Source organism: Ictidomys tridecemlineatus, chromosome 4, assembly GCF_052094955.1.
Source record: "Ictidomys tridecemlineatus isolate mIctTri1 chromosome 4, mIctTri1.hap1, whole genome shotgun sequence".
Lineage (NCBI taxonomy): Eukaryota > Metazoa > Chordata > Mammalia > Rodentia > Sciuridae > Ictidomys > Ictidomys tridecemlineatus.
This window is the reverse complement of record NC_135480.1, coordinates 148,999,812-149,018,045: the sequence shown is the minus strand read 5'-3', so window position 1 is coordinate 149,018,045 and position 18,234 is coordinate 148,999,812. Positions and strand designations below refer to the sequence as shown.

The 18,234-nt window shown below is 34.4% G+C and overlaps 2 protein-coding genes across 5 annotated transcripts in view; one reads left to right on the top strand and one right to left on the bottom strand.

Moving 5' to 3' along the window:
- Window positions 1–15,426, top strand: part of Ermp1 (endoplasmic reticulum metallopeptidase 1) — a 73,628-nt gene extending 58,202 nt beyond the window's left edge. Inside the window, exon 16 of the transcript XR_013438115.1 lies at window positions 9,800–15,426. The gene's annotated coding sequence lies outside the window, so the exon portion shown is untranslated. The remainder of the gene's footprint in view (window positions 1–9,799) is intronic.
- Window positions 1–18,234, bottom strand: part of Ric1 (RIC1 partner of RAB6A GEF complex) — a 114,545-nt gene that overhangs the window by 11,399 nt on the left and 84,912 nt on the right. For all 4 annotated transcript variants that reach the window (XM_013359852.4, XM_078047613.1, XM_005327959.5 and 1 more), the window contains 10 exons: window positions 17,921–17,969; window positions 15,870–16,022; window positions 13,770–13,970; window positions 8,401–8,439; window positions 7,979–8,089; window positions 6,852–6,941; window positions 5,922–6,082; window positions 4,825–4,963; window positions 1,338–1,454; window positions 153–881 (listed from right to left, as the gene is read on the bottom strand). In XM_013359852.4, the coding sequence (XP_013215306.1) occupies window positions 153–881; window positions 1,338–1,454; window positions 4,825–4,963; window positions 5,922–6,082; window positions 6,852–6,941; window positions 7,979–8,089; window positions 8,401–8,439; window positions 13,770–13,970; window positions 15,870–16,022; window positions 17,921–17,969 (1,789 nt within the window). The remainder of the gene's footprint in view (window positions 1–152; window positions 882–1,337; window positions 1,455–4,824; window positions 4,964–5,921; window positions 6,083–6,851; window positions 6,942–7,978; window positions 8,090–8,400; window positions 8,440–13,769; window positions 13,971–15,869; window positions 16,023–17,920; window positions 17,970–18,234) is intronic.

Sequence of the window (18,234 nt, the reverse complement as noted above, 5' to 3'; positions counted from 1 at the left end):
TGGCAAGATTGAGTTCTTCAAAATGAAAAATATAAACTGTAAAGAAAATCTGACTATTCCTTAAACATAAGCACAGTACCAAAACAGAACATTTCTTTTATTCTAAGTTTAAGCTCATTATTCTTGTATCTTTTTAAGAATAGAATTGTTACCTGTAAGATAATAAGGTAAGAGGCAGCTGTGTCCAAATCCTGAGCCATCAAACATTCTTCAAACAAGTCCTTGGGGTTTCCAACAGCTGCAAACAGGTAATTCCACAGGGCATATTCAGTCTTCCTAGCACAATGCACAACTGTCTGCAGGAAGAGGGGGAACTCGGTAATAAATTTTGCCACAGTGGGAAGTAGTGGGTCGGGAATGGGTTCCCGTGAGGTAGCTTCTTCTTCCAGCACTTCATGGAGCATGAGCTCCAGCACATGAGGGAAGTAAGGTAATGCGGCACAGGACTGAGCCAAGAGCAAGGCTTGTTCCCCGAGGTTCCTGACCAGAAGTTGACGTAGAATGTGGTGGAGGTAGATCTGAGAGGTTCTCTCCACAACACAGAAAGGGAAGAGCACCTCCAGCTGCTCCCTAGCAGTGTTCCGAGTATACAAAGAATCATAGAGTAAAGTGTCATTGACAGCACCAAGGACCAATGCATCTTCAAACAGAACCGCCAATGGATAAATATTGATATGGAAAGGCAGCATAATCCGCTGGGACAAGAAGGAATGGGGCTTGCGGTGATCCCTAGGGAAGAGGGGGAGCCAAACTTTCATCCCTGCACCACCACAGCTCAGCCAGAGGGCTTCCAGAAGGTGACGTTTTTGTTTATTTGCTCTACACGTAGTCCAGACATTTTCAACAGACTGGGCTAGTACAACAGGAGGACAGAACGGCAGCTGGAGAAGGAGACACAAGAATCAGGGTATTTTCCTGTTAAATCTGCAGGTCCTTATTTGTAGCTACTAATTTTTTTTTTCCCCAAAATGAGAGTACAATAACTTTGAGAAAACCAAAACAACATAACCAACAACCAAAACAGAGTAACAGTACCCTGCCTTTTAAAGTATATAACTTTAAATCTAAAAAGCAAAAAACCCATAAATTCCACCAAACTATTACTAATTTCCCATTAGTTTTGCAACTAACAATACCTAGGTAATGTCTTACCTGGAGTTTTGGACATCTTATTGTCATTTGGGGACTTATTCTTCACAAACAGCCTTATTCCCAGGGACTTAAATTTTACATACTTTCTCAGTTTTTAAATCACAATACTCTCTTTTAATTCTTTTATTCCTTCACCCTAATCTCATACCTTTCTCAAGATTTGAAATGACTTTCCCTTTACTCACAAGTTTCCTTTGGTTCGGATTACTGTCCTTCTCCCGGATCTGAGGACCTGACCTGTCCCTCTGCATCATGATGAGCTGCCCTGCAAGGTTCAGCATAATGCTCTCTGCATCACGTGCCTGAAATTTTAGAAAAGAAAAATGGGTTCATACTAATTTATAGGTTTTTTTTGGTGTCCCCCCAATCCATAAGTTATGTAGATGAAACAACCAACAGTATTGATTGAGGTTGTACTAATAAGCTCTGTGGGAATACAAGGAGCTTTCTGGCTAGAGTGGAACAAGGCTAATTAATGAACCATACCAGTGAACATAAAATTGAAAGTAGAGCTGAATCTTGGAAAATCTAAGAGAACTTAAGTAGTTCATAAAAAACCAGAGATTATTTTATTATTCTAGCTGGCACTGCTTAAGAAGACATAAAGGATGAGGTGGGAAAGATTAGAAAACATACATGGGTAGAAGAGAAAGGGTTGGTACTCTGGTTAAAGCATGAAATGTAAATAAAGACATGGAGCTAGGATAGAACAGCTCTAATGGTAAAGTGAGAATAATTTTGCAAGACTAGGGATATTATGAAATTAAAGCTGGAGAGCCACAGATCTTCAAGGGCTTAGAAATCCAGGTAAAAAAGTAACAGGAAAGAACTCACTATATATGGTTCTCAAATAAGGGAATTAATGAAAAATCTGAGTTAATCAGGATGGATTACTGGGGAGAAGCAGACACCATGGGTGTTGACAGGGATTTCTCTTTGTCTCTTTTATGGACAGCTTAATTTTAGAGAGCCTAGCATAATGATTTTCTCTTGAAACTTATGATCCAGTCTAAACAATTATGAATATTAAAGTTTGAGAAGCATTGTCTCAAAGCAAATCTCAGATGAAATCATTTTCACCTCTAAAGAGGAAAAGCATTTTGATTTAAAAACAAAAACCAAAATTTTACTGCTATACTAGGCATGAAAGGTAGAAAAAGAGTGTTGCACCAAACATTATTTCAAGTTACTGATTCTAGGTGAGGTACCACAGAAATTCAGGTTATCACCAACACAAGTTAGAAAAGACAAGTCAGGGGAGTGAAAAAGTATGTTCCTTCACATTCCATTAAACTGAAAGACCCTTGCAACTTTCACGTAGAACTATTGTGAGTGACAACTGGATCAGAGTTGAACATGCCACCATAATAAGCATAAGGGTAAGTTTGGTAAACTGAAGGAAACATATGAGGCAAAGTATATGGAGGTGAGAGGTAGAGAGCAGAGGGCCATTGTCTGAGCTTTTTAAGGCAAGAAGAAAAACAGGGAAGCACAATAGCACACAAACCAAAACAGGAAAGGATTTCAGGAAGGAAAGAGCGACTATTCACAAGATGTAGGATTATTTCCCAGGCTCTAATGTTTGCTGGCTGGATGAATTTAAGTTGCCAGTATTACCTAGGGTTCAGTAAAGGAAAAAAGTACAGTACCTCTAAGAGTTAGGTACTTAGTAAAAAGTATCTAGATGATAGAGGAAAAACACAAATACAAACATGAATCAAGATAATATGACTGTCAGAACTGGCATATAGTCATATCCCTCAAGTACTTCAAAAAGACCCTGAAAACGTTTTACTGAAATGCACTACAATAATGACTAATATTCATAATGACCATCTTAAAATTTAAGATGATAGGTTTTACCACTACATTTGACATATTTAATTTTTAAAAAGAACATACTTCTCTCCTCTTTACAAAATAGACTTCTTTGGGGGGCAGGGGGTCCTGGGGATTGAACTCAGGGGCATTTGCTACTGAGCCACATCCCTAGCCCTATTTTTTTAAAAATATACTTTTGGTTGTACGTAGACACAATACTTCTATTTCATTTATTTATTTTTACGTAGTGCTAAAGATTGAACCCAGTGCCTCACACATGCCAGGTGTTCTACCGCTGAGCCACAACCCCAGCCCCCTATTTTATATTTTATCTGGAAACTGGGTCTCACTGAGTTGCTTAATGCCTTGCTTTTGCTATCTGGCTTTGAACTCATGATGCTCCTTCCTCACAGAGTAGATATTATTAGTATTTACTCAATCAGTACTTTTCTATTGAAAATATTATAGGTATATGCAATAGTACTCCCAGGAAACCTTAATGAACTTATAGAACAAGCAGGGGTATCTGTATGCTCAAAATACTAAATCTGAAGGAACTCAAAACACCATTTCTTAGCCTAAAAACTTCCAGGTGGATGGTTCTGTGGGAGTTTCAGGAGCTCAAGAAGCTCACTCTTTCATAAGAGGCTATTTGACTGTTGAACAGTTCTCACTGTTATTACTTTTTAAAATCTTTACTACTAAATCAAGACTTTCTTTGCTGTAGTATTCTTGGTCTTCCTCCCACACCATATATAATCAGTCTCACTTCTGTTATATTTCAACTTATTACTTAATCTACTCTTCATAAGTTAAGCATCTTCTCTTCAAGAAAGGCCTCTTTTTAAGAGGTTAAAATGGTGGATCCAGTACTATTGATACCACTGATTGCCTTCTATATGTAGAATATACAAAGTTCCTGGTTTTTGGCAATACTGAGGATTGAATGTTTTTTTGTACTGGGGATTGAATCGAAGGGCGCTTTGCCAGAATTATATTCCCAGCCCTTTTAATTTTAAGACAGAGTCTTGCTAAGTGGCTTAGAGCCTCACTAAACTGCCTCAGCCTCCTACTACCATTAACCTAGATCATTATAATGGTCTCTCAACTGTTTTCCTTCATGCAGTTCTGCCCAGTTCATTTCTTTAGTTAGAGCAAACATTATAAAACTTTAAAACACTTTAAACTTGAAGATAAAGTCTAAAGTTATCAGTATTATCTATAAGACTCACATTCTCTCACATACCCTATGTCCCAGAAATTTTAACTTCCAGAATGTGTAATGTTCTCTTGTCTATAAGCCTTTGTATTACTGTTCCCTCTGCCTGAAATTCTTCCTCTTTGCTTAAACAATCTCTACTCATTCTCTAGATTTCAATTTACATTTTCTTTTCTTTTCTTTTTTTTTTTTGGTGGTGCTATGGATTAAACCAAGGGCCTCTGCATGCATAGCAAGTACTCAGTTTCCTCTGAGTTATACTTCCAGCTGAGGTTTCAATTTAAATGGTACAGAAATCCTGATTGTTCAGACTATATCAGGTTTTTGGTTTATTCTCTCACAGTAACCTATATTTTACTTTTTGATATATATAATACATACATAAACACAAACATCATAAGACATATATACATAGATAGATATATTACAAGAACAATTAATTATTCATGTAATTTAATATTGAGCAGAAATCAGGTCTGTTTAATTTGCTATTGTAACCTGGCATATTCATACAAGATACATTCTAAATATTTAATATTTATTTGTTGAACAAATAAATAGTTTCTACGATCAACTTAAAATATTAAAGACTGAGATGTAAACTTCAAGGAGTTTTGATAATGGGATGGTACCTGCTGTGGCATTTTCAAGGTGATTCCATTCTCTGTACTCACTGAGGTCAGAGTGACAGACACTACCAGGAAAGGGTGAGGAATGTAGCGTGACATGGAGACTTCCTGAAGAACTTGAATACCAGCCATAGTATTTGAACTATAAAAACAAAAAGAAACTCTGGTAGCTCAACAATGCTAACAATGTTGTTTTGTTTTTCCTATCTGCTACTATATAGTAGTAGAATTCATGTTTAGAAAGACCCCAAAGTTCCTCTCCTCCCTAAATGTCCTTCAAAAATGATTAACAATATTGTCCTTCAATAAGGAAAGATCCAAAGAACACATATGGGAATAAGAGAGGGGGGAAAAAAAGGGACAAGACTTTGGAGTAAAGGAAAAAACAAAACAACAACTGAGGAAGAATCTGTAAAAATAGAAATATTTAAGGGATAAAAACTGAATGATTGAGGAAGGATAAAGGTTGAATTACTGAGGTTAATAATATATCTTAATTTTTATGTGTGCATTACCAATCACTGGGTTACTTCAGCAAATACATCCTTCACAGTTTTGTAAATAAATAAGTATACCTCCGAGAACAAAATAAAACTCAAGAGATGTTGTCTAAATGCTGCAAGTTGGACCAGCTGCCAAGAACAATATGAGTCCATTTGTAATAACAGCAGGACTTTTGCTTTATCCTGTTCTAGACTATTATCATCTAGCACAGTGGAAATGAAACTGAGTATGCTAAGTATATGCTTCCTGAAGCTGTCAAACCGTGGAATGCCTTCAAATTTCCCAAGTGTCTGGAACTTATTTTCAAGGCTGTGAAACATTTAGCATTTTAGGGTTTACCTCAGTTGAAACTAGATTTTTAAAAAATAAATCCAGGAAGATTAGCTGAAGATAGAGCAGGCTATGCTATCACTTTTCTTTTTTTTCACAGCTATTACATAAATATTACTAATTAAAACTCCTTGCATTTTTGACTTCTAAAAAAGGGAAACTAAATACAAAGATAGAAAAATTGTTTTGAGGGGGGGAAAAAAAAACCTACAGAGGAAAAACAATAAATAGGAACAGAAAGTGACTTGTCGTATACTATAACTTACCCATCAGATTTTCTTTCAATACTGTAAAGGCATATTGAACAGTCTGCTCTAAATACTATTACCATGTCCCGGAAGACACTCAGCAGTAATGTTTCTGCTTGTGTCTTGGTGACATGAGCAAAGGCATTGTCCAGATTTGATGTTCGCAAGTATACTCTGAGCTGCAGAAAAAAATTATAAAAATGAAATGGCTAAATACTTTAGACAAACCGTTTTTTTTGGGGGGTGGTGGTGGTGCTGGAGATTGAATTTTGTGCATGTGAGGCAAGCACTCTACCAAATGAGCTATATCCCCAGCCCCCCAAACTGCTTTTTATTTATTTACTTTTTTCAAGTAATAGTTAAAAGACCTAAGAAAGCTTTAACAATAAATGAGTTCGGTTTATATTTTGGCAAGCTAGGCTCATTTTACAGATAAAAGATAAAGTGATCAAAACTGTGAATGCAATATTATGAGACATTCCTATTAGACTTGTATATTTAGATCTAATATAATGAGCCTAGCAGTTTCTCAAAACAATCATAATCAATGTATTAAAAAAATCTTATAGAGAGCGGCTGGGTTTTAGTTCAGTAGTAAGAACACTTGCCTAGAACACATAAAAATAATAAAAAAAATAAAGGTATTGTGTCCATCTATAACTAAAAACAATTTAAAAAAAATCTTATAGGGGATGTCTATGAGATACAATCCTTAGAAAAGCTATCTTAGAAATCCCATTTGTTACTTAAAAAATTTTAAAAATATAGTAACCTGAAAATTTTAAAATATATTACATGAAAGAATAATTCCATTAGCTAAAATGTTAATTATTAAAAATAAAATATTTTGTTTAGTTTTCAATTGGTTATTTTCTATATAAAATTACATAGTGCTTACTAGGTCTAAAATATAAAGATCTATTATTTCTAAGAGAAAATAAAACCTACCTCTTCTTGATGGTCACTTATATTATAACATGCAAGTACCATAAAATCATTCCACCAGGCTAAACCACCAGTCACAATCATATTTTGCTCCTTAAAAGAAAAATTTAAAAAATATTTTTACTTTAATTAAGTTACCAGAAATTACTATAAAGTAACAAAGTATTCTTAGGCAAAGAAAGCTCAAATTATTTCTGCTTTACTCTCTCCCTTGAATTACTCCAGGGACTTTAATAATAACGCTTCATATTCTAAGTTTAAAAATAAATACTTCTGTAAGGAAGCAAATACACTGATGTATCATTTAGCATCATTATTCCACATCCAAGAAACATGGGTTAAAATTCTGGTTTTATCATTCATCAGATAAGCAACACCTGCTTCTCTTTTATCAAATGGTGAATAACAATAATGCCCTGTGTTGAGATAATATACAGAAAGGACCCTAAAATGACTGACACAAAAAAGCAACTATAAATGCCATTTCCCTTTTTGGGGGGTGGGGTGGGGTATTAGGTATTAAATTCAGGAACATTCAACCACACAGCCACATCCCCAGCCCTATTTTGTTTTTTATTTAGAGACAGGGTATCACTAAATTACTTAGCACTGTGCCTTTGCTGAGGCTGGCTATGAACTGGCAATCCTCCTGCCTCAGCCTCCTGAGCTGCTGGGATTACAGGCATGTGCCACCATGCCCAGCCCATATTCTTCTCCTCTTCCAATTTGATTCTTGCAAAATCCAACTTCATGCACATATGTATGTGTGTCTCATATATATATGTCTACAATTTCATCACACAGCTAAGCAGAGAATGATCTCAAAATTTTGTGGAAATTTATTCTCATCACATTTGATGGACACAATATTGAGATTAAATTCTTAAACTAAATAATTATTGTTACTGATCTTAACAAGAATAAAAATTAAGCCATTTCAATACAAGACCCATTATCAAATTATCAAATACTTTATTAAAATCAGCTCACAGATATTATCCAGTATCAGTTTCTCATATATGACTTTCAGTTTTTATAAGTAAATAGTAGTTTACTGTACAGTAAAATTATTTTATATTATAGTTCTTCTATACTTTGGGAAATTGGTTTTTAATTTCAAAAAGACTAACCTGAGTAATGTTTCCAAAAAGTTTCCATTTTTTGGTGAGTAAAGAGTAATGTGCGAAACCAAACTTGCCAACCACAGCAATATTTTGCCCAAGTTTATCAATAGCTGAAAACTGTTAAAAAAAAATTAAGAACTCTTTGCAAACTTACACACTTTAATAGGCATAAATGGTTAATACTATGTAAGGTAAACAGACTTAATAAGTGCTTGCTAAGTGAATTTTACATAAAATGTTAAATTAAAAATCCGAATATTTATAGTAATATATGACAAAATTAGATGTTAATACCCTAGCAATGTATAAAAGATCAGGTATTAAAATTTTACTCTTATCAATATACCCACTGAAGGGCTCAATTCCCAGAAAGCCTCTTGCAACAAATGCTATTCAACAAAGTTAACACCAACAAAATAACAACTCACCCGTATAGGCCAATTGCTTTCTAGATAGGTACTGGAAATCTACAGAAAATAACACATCAGTTTGGTAAGATTTATGAATTATATTTAAAATTTAAAGCATTAATTTATCACAATATGAGATTCGGCTTCCCGAGAGTGGCTATTAGTAGCAGAGCACTTGGAATTTACCATTTATATATGAGTCAATATTTCTCATCTCATGTCTTAAACAGCTCCAAATTCTAGACATCAGGTTTTCATCTTTCCCCTTCACAGTGCTTTTTTTGGGGGGGTAGTACTAAACTCAATAAACATAGACCAAAGAGTTTTTTAGAGAAGCATTCCTGAGAGTAGCCATGAACTGCACAGATGAGCAGTTTTGGTTTGCTAACGTGAGTAATTTCCACAACCTCATCAAATAAATTACAGCCTCAGCAAGAGTTTTGATTTTTAATGGAAATACTTTGATTACATTTATGTTTTTCTGATTAATAAATAATACAAAAATGTACAATAACAAAATAAAATTGTTGCTTAGGGACAACTAGTAGTTAGTTTTTAATCTATCCTCTAAACAAACATCTGTAAAAAGGTAAGAGTATGTTTAAGCTACTATTAGTTTCTTGGAATGTTCAACTTAAACTAAGAACTCTTAATATATATTACAGATACTAAGTTTTTATTTTCAGCATCATTGGTAAATATATTTTCCATGTTATCTGTTTTCCATCTTCGTACATGGTGGTATCCTTGTATCATTGTAACAAAACTATCTGTGGGACATAAACGTGGATTAAGTAAATTCTAGTTCTACTGAGACTCCTATCTTTCTACTGGCCCACTAATTCCGTAGTTTTCATGAGCACTTGTGAGAGTGGAGTGTAAATTAATAGAAAAATAGAACAAAGGGAAGAATCTTCAGCTCCTGTAAAAAAAAAAAAGCTTCAATTCATTCATATTTAATTTTACTCAGGAAAAAAATGATCACAAATTTTAAAAAGAACTCAAAATTAGAAAGCCATGTTTACATGAATCAAATCTAAGAAAACTGTGTAATGTGAAGAAAAAATGAAAATCAAGTAAAAACAATGCTGAAACTATATTTAACCTTGATAAAATTTATTCATAAAACTATTTGTTAAACTTCTCTTGGCTACTAAATTAACTACATTAAATAGCTGTTAATACATTAGGAAGTTCTTAAACCCCAGTACTGTGTGTGCAAGCCTACTTATAGAATTAAAGATAATTGTGTCATTGATACATGCTAGAAGAATGCTTCACTTGAATCTTAACAAATACGCTACACTGTTCAGTGTAAAATTCACTATGATGGGAAAAATTAGTGCAGAATAATGGTAAACTTGAGGTAATAACATGGTAGTAAAATAAAAGTTAAAAGCAATTTTCTTTTTTGCAGAGCTGAGGATTGAATCCAGGGCCTTACACATGCTAGGCAAGTAAAAATGTACTGAGCTTCATCCTGTGGCCCAGTTGAGAGCACTTTTTATTAGCCTGTAAGTAAAACTCCCTTTTCCCCCCTACAATTAAGAAAAGAACAATAGTTACATGAAGAAGGATGTAATAGATGTACTTGAGTACAATTGCCCCTGTTATCCAAGATTCTAAAACAAACAAACAAACAAAAAATCCTATAACTACCCAAACTTTGATGTATCACTAGAACTTATGAAACATGTGTGAGAGGGTAATGCACGAGCTGGAATCTCATTGCAAAAGTGGTGTATAACAAAGTTTCTAATTATGAGAAGTCAAAGTTAAACCTTACCAAATGATTGCACTCCAATGAATATTTTATACATGAAAACAATTTATTATTTTAATTTGAAAAAGTCTAAGAAGTATTGGGCACAGTGGTGTACACCTGTAATCCTTGGGAGGCTGAGGCAGGAGGATCACAAGTTCAAAGCCAGCTTTAGCAACTGAGTGAGGCCCTAGGCAACTCAGCAAGATCCTGTCTGTAAATAAACTATAAAAAGGTCTGGAGATGTGGCTCAGTGGTTAAGCACTCCTGGGTTCAATCCCTGATACAAAAAAAAAAAAAAAGTCTAAGAAGTACCAAAAATTGCAAATGGTTTATTTTTAAAACTCAAATATATAAGTTTTAAATGAATGCAGGTATTTGTCTAAAGATATTATAAAATACACTGGAAAAAAAACTTGTATTTTCCCTAGTAGGTCACCTTTATTGATCTACGTGTCATCTGAACTCTGAACTCTATTCCTAACATGGAGAATAGGAAATGGTAGAAATAAGACGTAGCTAATGAATAATGAAGAAACAGAGGTCAAGAACACATACTCAGAGCTCAAAAGTCATGCCACATCATTGGGAAACTGTGTGCTAAGGTACAGAAAGAATCTTTACCCTTACTGTATGATTTTCCAGTCTCTTTTTTATAGTGGGGTGGGAGGTAGTTATTGGACATTTAACGTAGGGCTTCATGCATGCTAGACAAGCACTCTACCACTGAGCTACATATCCCCAGCCTCCAGTTTCTCTTCTCTCTCTCTCTTTAAAGCCATTCTCTAAAATCCTATGCCTGCCTAGCCTACTTTTATAACTGGTGAGACATGGAACCCAGCCTTTTAGCAAATTTGATCTGTGACAAATACCACACCTATTATACTTGATACATATTGCAGGATAGCTAATCATTTGTAAGTAAAACAGCCTTTAAGATCCACAGCTGACATTCCTAACATGGTGTCTGATATACCATTGGTACTACCCACATTTTGTGAAGGTTATTATTTCCAGGTATTAGAGCCAGTTAACAAAAACCGATAACCTCAGAATACTGGATAATAATTAATACATCTTTCAGAAATCATACAAAATACTGAGCATTAAAATAAATGGCATCTGAGAAGAAACATAGCTTAAAACTAGAAGGTTTTCTCCAGGCACAGTGGTGCACGCTTGTAATCCCAGCAGCTCGGGACATTGAGGCAGGAGGATGGAAAATTCAAAGCCAGCCTCAGCAAAACTGAGGTGCTAAGCAACTCAGTGAGACCTTGTCTCTAAATAAAATACAAAATAGGGTTAAGAATGTGGCTCAGTGGTTCAGTGGCCCTGACTTCAATCCTTGGTACCCCCTCCCCCTCAAAAACCCCACAAAAACCAGGTTTTCATTTTTAAAACTTTTCATATTGTGCTCTCATTACTTTCTAAAATTTTAACCATGAAAAATCAGGTCAAATAAGTAAACAAATAAATAAAAGCATGCTTCACTGCCAGCTATGAACACTGCTTCTGGCAAGGGTGTATTTTTTGTTTTATCTTTAAAGGAAAACAATGAGCATAGAGTCTTCTAATAAGGAAGTTACGGAGTACAAGATAGGACTTTAATAAGAAAAAATCCAGTGTTCTAAGTAAGGAACAGAAACAGCAGTAGAATTAGTTGGGGCTCATTAGATGAACTCTAGCTATTCAAGAAGCATATAAAGTACAAATCACACAAACAAATCAACTTTGATGGAGAATGTGATCTTATCCTGGAAAAGATATGTTGAAAGGGGAATCAAACCAGGCACTCATGTTTCCTCAGAGTCATCAGTACTGGCTTTAAAGCCTAGAAAGTAAAGATTTAGCATTATGCAGACACTGTAAAGCACCCTACTGAAAGATCACCATTAACTCTGCATTGAATCACTGTGTTAGCAAAGTATAGGGCAACTTAGAATTGCCTTTTAGGCAAATTCTAAGTTTTAGCCCAAGGTTAATAGTATATGATTAAACATTTAGTACCTACATTTGAATATAGATTAGACTTGTTAGGTCACAGTAAAGATAGGTCTGCCATTACTCTGCTGTGAGACCTTGGTAAGTCATATAACTTCCCTGAGCTTTGGTTTCCTCATGTATAAAATCCAGTCGGACTATGATTTCTAAGGTCCTTCCAGCTCTAAAAATTCTATGAATCTATTATAATTTAATTGTTTTGAGAGTACAACTGTAGCAATGTTTTCAAGGAAACTGGAAAACCGAGTTAAAACTCAGGTTTATAAAGTTTATCTTTCTAGATGTCTTCCCCTAACAAACAGAATGATAGAAGAAATCTTGTTAGTATCTAACATCCTCAAAAATCAGTGTCATATGCTTTTCTTATTGGATGACTCACAGATGGCTAGAATCACTGAATTTTTGAGCTGGAAGGAAATTCAAATTTGTTATTGCCTCATGGATTTTGAGTACCAGACCTACCTTCTTTGATCCTCTGCTCTACTTGGCTCTCTGGTAACACAGACCTGGCTAGGCAGAACTGGCATTGATGCTAGGTCAGTGTAGAATGAATAGTTCAAAGTATGGGGAAATGAAAATAGCAGAGAAATGGCTATAGGAGAGAAGGGAGCAGTGGAAAATTTTAGTCAAGAAAGTAGCTGATGCAGTTCTATTTAGTTACTAATTATAAAATGTTATGTACATTGTTTGAGTCTGTTTATTAATGTAAATTAAATACATTTTCTTCTAGTGTATACCACATGTCAATGTAGGAGATATTCCTCCTTTGACCTTTCACATAATATCCATTTTTCTGTCTCTTATCTCCAAAGTCAACTGAAAATAATATGAAAGCTGAAGTAAGCTAGTTAGGTACAGGTATAGAGAGCGGAAGGCAAAGAATTGTGGAAATAGAAAGTAACTGAAGTAAATTCATCCAAGAGTAGGCTCTGAGGCATTGTGGTATAAAAGGAGAAAAGAAAACATTCAGGACTTCGAAATTATATATGCAAGTTTCTCTTAAAAAACATCAATTTATTGAATTCCCCAATTTAATTTTAATTGTCATCAAAATTCAGAATTAATCTTCATGTTAAATGCCAATTTATCAGAATTATTAAAAGAAACTGCTAAAAGTGATCAGAATGAGTGAATAATTTGGAACAAGATTAAATATTAGTAAAATTATCAACAATAAAGTTCTAGAATGATCATAATTTTTACAATTTGGGTCCACTGTCAGGTGATTAACCTCAATTTGGCCCCATCAGGATTATAAGGTCAGCTGTAGAGGGTCAACACTGCCACTTTCACAGTGACTACACTTTTTCCTCTGTAAATCCAGAGTTATCTTATGTAAAACAGGTCCTGAAAATAAAATAGTTATCTTCAATGAGAGGGTAAAATAAAACTTCCAGTTTTTGACAGTAATGAACTTAAAAGCAGGTGAGGAAACAATTTGTATCAAGTGGAAAGAGAAGACAAGAGGATAAGAACATAGAAAAGCAAAAGAGTGATGTGATAGTCAAAAAGGTTAAAAATATTTAGCTTTCTAAAATTACAACAAATGAAATACTTAAAAATCTGCTCCAAGTGATATCTTACTAAGGACTGAATCACTAGTAATCAGTAAACGAACACTTACCTGTACAACATGCCAATGTCGATGTCCAAGTAAAGTGCTTAAACCCTGGGACTCTAAACCTCCATCTGCAAATGGGCTCTTTTCCAGGCTCGGCTTATGCTGAGTGTGTGAAGAACTTCTGGGATTCTGGGTCTGAGAGGGCTCTCCACAGTTCAAATACAAGCGATCCTCTCCCTGAAGCAATACCTGCTCTTGGTTACTCTAGATAAGGAAAGAGGAAGAAGAAGAGCAAAGAAGAAAAGCAAATAAAAATAACCCAATATTTGGAAGGGAAAATTAAGTAATGCATAGATTCACTTTTATTATAGAAAGCATATTATGTACCTCAATGTTAATTTTCTTCACAGAGGACAAAGACTACATAATGATCTCAGTACAGTTATATTTAGAGAGAATAGGCAATGTTTTGATTTTATTTAATTTTATTTTCCAGTGTAAATAAAATCTTTGTTAAAGTCTGCTTTATTGTATAGTTGTAAACATGCCTAAGTTTACAACTGCTATAGTAGTACCTTTCATTACTATTTGAAAATGGTAATGATAAGAGAGATTTTTACATCTGAAAAATTAAATATGACTACTCATTATTTAGTTTACAAATGAGTTTTACAGGAAGTATGCTTTTAAGAAACTGTCTGATCAAAGACGTGTTTCTTTTTGTATTCTTATCCATGTGCTTACATGTAACAAGGGGGATAGATCAGGGATAATTGGATGCTGGAGGATCTTCTAAACCATGCGGAAGAGGAGAAGCCTAAGCCTATAGTTTGGGATCAGAAAAATTCAAATATCAGTGAATGTTTAGTTAGTGTCAAGGATACTTTACAGGTCTAAGAATACCCAGACAAATAAAGGAGTTTTACTTTTTAAAATTATGTTCTGGTTTTCAATTAAAGGACCAGTATATTCACAAGTGGGTAGATTCTTAGCACCCTATCCCTTCACCTTTCCATTATAGTCCAAATATTATACTGACATAAAACTCAAGGGTGCTGTAAAATTACTGTTAAGGAGGGAAAATACTCTGTTCTTATTTTCCTGGGATTTCTTAATTTTCAACTGCAGTAATGGGATCTGAGATTCAGATTATTTTTTTATAATATTTTTCAACGTATTATAAATGCAAATTCAATTCAATTGTTTTACTAAACATCTTTAAACAGCCCTTAATACTAAGGTACTAAGATTTGCATTCCCAACATGTAACCTATATTATCATTATATATCAGCAATATATAATATTACTATATATTATTTCAGATTGACAAGCATGAGGAGTTTATAATTTGGGACAATGTTTCTTGAAGCAGTTTCTTAGACATACTTTCTTCCAAGTGTTCATTAAGAGTTGATGGTTGATTAGGCATGGGGAACACTGTCTTTCATTTATTTATTTATTTTTAAGTATATGGGATTAAACTCAGAGGTAGTGACACTACCTTAACTTTTTGCTTTTTATTTTGAGAAAGTTCACTGAACTGCCCAGATTGGTCTCAAACTTGTGATCTTCTAACCTCAGCCTCCCAAGTCACTGGGATTGCAGGCATGTAAGACTGGACCTGATGTAACTGCTTTTTTATATTTCAACTCCTAGGTTTTCATGATGCATATGAGCATATTTGAAACTCTTGATCCCTTCAATAAATGCATTTCTACAGCTTTGTCTTAAGGCCTTTATTTCATACTTAGGTAAAAATGGAACTTTTTTTTTTTTAAATCCCATGGAACTGCTAATATTTCTCATGAGTAGTGTGGTGAAATTCTTTGGGAAATTCTATTCAGATTAAGACTAAATTATTAAAGTTATTCAACATACAAACATTGTTTTCCCACTTGTTACCCTATTTAAAAAACAACAAAATACCAAAAAAAAAAAAACACCCCCCCCAAAACCCAACAAACAAAAAACCAAAACTCTAAAGTATGTTCAGAAATTATTTTGGTATAAATTTATTATAAAGTGTAAGAATCACAAGAATATGCACAAAGGAAGGTAATATGCCAATTTTAGGAATATACTTGCTGTCCATGGATTATGAAGAAAGGTCTGAATTCTGATTTGAAAGACACTAAAGAAATCAGAGTTTTAAATACACTTACCATACAAGGGTTTACAGTGAGGACACTCTTGATAAACTGAAATAGCAGAATGCTGGGCTGTTTAACTATATTTCTGAGGTCAGATTCAATTTCAATGTGTTGAGAACCAAATCCACTGATTACCCATAGGTGATAGCCTTCTGCACCCCAGCTCTTGGAGGGAGGATGGGGGAGAAAAAAAGTAAAAGCATTAAAAGGGTCTTTTTATCCTTCCCTAACTTCAGTCAACTTCTGAAATAACCAATGAGGCACTGACTTCTGAAAGTTGCAGAACCCATGACAGATAAGAATGATATCTTCCAGTATACCTTAGCTATCTTCAGAGAAATCATTACCACTGTTCTCTACCTAGAATGGTCAAACCACTAAATACCATTCTTAGCTTCAATTTCAGAATCACAATCCTAAGGAATATCTATTGCTTTCTGTAACTTCTCCATTAATTGAATTTAGTTAACCTCTTAAATACAGAAGATGTATTTTATTTTATTTATTTATTTTTTTGGTACTGGGAATTGAACTCAGGAGCACACGACCACTGAGCTATATCCCCAGTCCTATTTTGTATTCTATTTAGAGTCAGGGTTTCATTGAGTTGTTTAGTGTACCTGGCTTTTGCTGAGGCTGGCTTTGAACTCACGATCTTCCTGTCTCAGCCTCCCTAGCTGCTGGGATAACAGGTGTGCGCCACTGTACCTGGCAAAAGACATACTTTTATATAGAGCAAAGAACAGTGGAGTGGAAGCTGAGACTACAGTTTTCATTTTAGATGGGCTTTTGTTATATTATCATGGCCAGGCTATCTGGTTTATCAAAGTGTTTCTTCCTCTGTAAAATGAGAAGTTTCAAATAAAATTCTCTAGGTATATTCAGTTTTAATATTCTATAATTAAATTTCATGACATAATTTTCAAAAGATTAGTTATTTTCGATCTGTAAGAAAATGGTAATGGTGAAGGCAGGAAGGGAGTCTTGCAAAATTTCAAGAGCTTAACAGAATTTTTATGTTTTTCCATGATAAACTTGTACAAGCTAATTAAAATGTTCAGATTCTTAGTTTGTGGCTGAAATATCAACTTAGCAAGGCTGATAACACTACTATATGCCATTCAGAAGCACTGACTAGCAGTCACAGAAATTCTCTCTGGTAGAAAACTTATTTTAAATATGGAGATGGGCTATAATCCCAGCAACTCAGGACGCTGAGGCAGGAGGATCGCAAGTTCAAAACCAGCTTCAGCAACTTAGTGAGACACTGTCTTAATAAAAATCGAATGGGCTGGGGATGTGGCTCAATGGTTGAATGCCCCTGGGTTCAATCCCTGGCAGTAAACAAACAAACAAACAAATAAAAATAAAATATGGAGGCAAGGTGAAACAGTAAAAGGGCTTGTTGGTGGTGAATGGCAACCATAGTGATTTTAACTCTTGGAGAAATCCAAGATCAGAAATTGCCTTCCTCTGAATAATAAAATGGAAGGTTAATGATAAGTCTCATAGCCACTAATTTCATAAGGATGATACCAAGAGATGCTATGCAGCAAGAAAATAGTTTTATGTAAAGACAGGGGTTATATATCATTATTTTTTCAGAAATTTGAAAATAAGTAATAAATTAATTATTAACAATAGTGACTATAATTCTCTTGACAAACATCTATGAAAAGTTTTAAGAATGTGTTTAAGTAATGCACAGGTACATGTCTTCCAGGAAATATGCTCAAAGTACATTTTACTATATTTTAAAAGAAAGGAAGCTGTAAGAGTGAGTGCCTGTGAGTCACACAAGAATGGGAAGTATGCTTTGAAAAAAGAAGAGCCTTGTTTGAACAGTCATCTTCGTAAAGGTACTTAGTGAACACTTCTAAACAAAATTGAAAAATCAGGCAGCTACCAATTAAAAAAATAACTTTCATTAAAGCAAGAGCTGTAAGGAATAATCTGCTAAGACTAAAATAACTTTGTGATTTCTATCAGACCAATATGAGAGGAAAAGAAGGAAAAGAAATCTACATTCTTTATACTATGCCAATTAAATAGAAAGTACTTACCATAGAGTTGATCTTAAGGGGATCTTTTTTAGTACCATCAGACCTATACCTAAAACAGAATAGAAACTTAATTTGAAAGGGTCTTAACAATTATCTATAATACACACAATAGCTTTAGTTTTTTAGAAACCACATTAATTTTGTCCTTCAAAACAGAAATACATAACAATGCATGAAATAAAAAGTTGTAGGATAATATACATAGGCACATCATTCAGCCATATTTTCTAGGTTCAACCGACTTCTTATAGCATCATGAAGTTTGGGAAGGCGTATTTCACTTCATCAGGACGGTAGCTAAGGGTAATATTATA